Source organism: Typha angustifolia, chromosome 3 (assembly GCF_048772165.1).
Source record: "Typha angustifolia cultivar Huaian chromosome 3, ASM4877216v1, whole genome shotgun sequence".
NCBI classification, from domain to species: domain Eukaryota; kingdom Viridiplantae; phylum Streptophyta; class Magnoliopsida; order Poales; family Typhaceae; genus Typha; species Typha angustifolia.
Genome location: NC_133241.1, coordinates 1,173,017 through 1,175,512, shown reverse-complemented (window position 1 = coordinate 1,175,512; position 2,496 = coordinate 1,173,017). Strand labels below are relative to the sequence as shown.

Genomic DNA, 2,496 nt, shown 5'->3' with positions numbered 1-2,496 from the left:
TAGATATATATTTATATGTCACTTTTAATAAAAAATATAGTAAATATTAATAGAAGAAACAGTTAAGAGGATTTACGTACCTAAGAAGAGGATATATAGTTTGGGAGTCTAGATGTAATTAAGCTTGAATTATAGCAGTATCAGTATTTAGTGGGACTCACTCATATAAAAAACAAGAAATAAAAAAAAGAGAAATTATGCAAATTAAATCAAAACTTAAATTTTGAAAAAAGAAAAAGAAAAAAACTTCTCTCTCTCTCTCTCTTCTCTCTTCTAGTATTCTTTGGCGCGCACGAGGACACTTTTCCCAAACCGCCCATTGTCGTCTCCTATTGAATTCTTCCACTATTTTAATACCCCATTTGGCCTCCCCAGCGAGAGGGGCCATATCATCAGCCCCCCCCCCTCCCCTCCTCTCAATCCCCCACAAGAGCGAAAATAGAATCCGATTCCATTCTCCCACGAAGAAAGAAGCCAGATGTGGCCAGCCGCCAAACCCTAATCCCCTCCGCCGCCCCTCTTCTTTCCTCAGGCGAGATCGTGTTGGGCTCTTCTGGGCCTTGATCGAATACCCATCTCGTCATTCCGGTGTTCCTGCAGCTGGGTCTCTCCTGTGTTGGGTTTTCTGAGGTCGGAGCCTTGGTTCTCTGAGTTTCCCGTCGAAAGGATTTGGAAAGGTGATATTTTTCTTCGAATTTTGTCGTGTTTGTTGATAAAGCTTGCGTCTTGGTAGGGTCGCATTTGTTTGTAGATTCCATTTTATGGAGAAATATTGGATTTTATTTAGCTTTTGATATGTGGGTGTTGTGATAGACTTTTTTTTTTATGGGTGAAGTGGGTGGGTTGAAGTGTTTGATGTTTCCTTTTAACTAATCACAGTGAATTGGAAAGGATCCGATGTCGAAGGACGAGGAGAGGGAGGATGTTTGCGATAAGGAACGCCAATCGAAGGCTCGTAAGAAGAGCAATGCTGCTGGAGATTCCAGTGGATGCAGAGAGGTTGAAATTTTGTGGGGCTTTGAAAGAGGCAATAAGGATGGGAGTCAAAATGGATATATGATAAAAGGAGATGGAAATGAGGCCGGTGGCGAGGAGGACTCTTCGAGAACTCAGGATGTGGATAACTCCTATCTGCCATCTTTAAATGATGAGATTTCCCTTCTTGTCTTAGCAAGGGTTCCGAGGTCGGAGTATCAGAAGCTTTGCTTGGTGAACCGGCGCTACAGATCTCTGGTGAGGAGTGGCGAACTCTACACGATAAGGAAAGAGATTGGGATAAAAGAGCCAACTGTTCTCCTTCTTGCCAGCGGCGAGCCTCATTGGTGGTGTTACGACCCACGATCCGGGTCTCGCCGGAACCTTCCAATATTGCCCTGTGACCCATGCTTCCAATTATTTGACAAAGAGTCTCTTTGTGTGGGAACCCATCTTCTTGTCTCAGGGAAGGAAATTGAGGGCTCCGTCGTATGGAGGTATGAGTTGGAAGCAGATCAGTGGTTCAAGGGTCCTTCAATGCTCAGCCCAAGGTGCTTATTTGCATCTGCAAGTTGTGGTAGCGTGGCCTGTGTTGCAGGAGGGATAGGAGTGGGACATGGTTTGGAGATTCTTAACACTGCTGAGAAGTATAACCCTGAGAACAAATCATGGAATCCACTTCCAAGGATGAACAAGCGGAGGAAGCTTTCTGCAGGATGTTATATGGATAACAAGTTCTATGTGGTCGGTGGACAAAATGAAAATGGTGATAACCTCACTTGTGGTGAGTATTATGACCAAGAGAGGAAAATCTGGCAGCTCATTCCTGATATGATAAAAGATACTCCGATTTGGTCTTCTCGGTCTCCACCTCTCCTTGCTGTAGTGAATAATGAACTCTACTCTCTTGAGGCTTTTACTAACCATCTCAAGGTGTACTTGAAGAAGAGCAATACTTGGAAAGATTTGGGCATTGCACCAGTAAGGGCCGATCACAGCAGGGGTTGGGGAGTGGCATTTAAGTCCTTGGGCGATGAGTTACTTGTTATCGGTAGTACTGCGCATACTTATACATGCCGTGGGATGACTATATGTACCTGCAAACCTAATCCTCACTTAGATTCTCTGCAATGGCGGGTCATAGAAAGTGAAAGTGATAAATGGAGCTCCTTTATTTTTAACTGTTCTATTATGGTGGCTTGATTATTTTAGCCTAACAGTCAAAAGGAAAATGGATGTTGGAAATGATAGCAGATATATCCCAAATAATATGAAACAGGTAACTCGTCAAACGTCAAGACCAAGCTCTTCCTTTGTTTTGAAATTCCTTCTTGCTTGCTTTTCTGCCACCATGTAATCTGATTACAGTCACCAATTGTAACATGTATTGGCATTTTTTGTCCTTTTTTTGTGTAAGTACTCGCTTCATGCAAATGCTGTTTGCTTAAATGTTTCCCATCTGAATTGATTTTTGAGAATGGTGTATGGTTAACTTTTGAGAGATGTTCTCTAAGATTGAAC

At 42.7% G+C, this 2,496-nt stretch overlaps 1 protein-coding gene across 1 annotated transcript; it reads left to right on the top strand.

Annotated features, from left to right (window-relative positions):
- The first annotated feature begins 406 nt into the window (after window positions 1-406).
- Window positions 407-2,496, top strand: LOC140780169 (F-box/kelch-repeat protein At3g27150). The gene is made up of 2 exons (XM_073125568.1): window positions 407-677; window positions 880-2,496. The coding sequence occupies exon 2, from the start codon at window positions 898-900 to the stop codon at window positions 2,176-2,178; it is 1,281 nt and encodes a 426-aa protein (XP_072981669.1). The 5' UTR covers window positions 407-677; window positions 880-897; the 3' UTR covers window positions 2,179-2,496.

Excerpts from the sequence above, each read along its gene's own strand:
- LOC140780169 (XM_073125568.1), top strand. The coding sequence starts at position 898 with ATGTCGAAGGACGAGGAGAGGGAGGATGTTTGCGATAAGGAACGCCAA.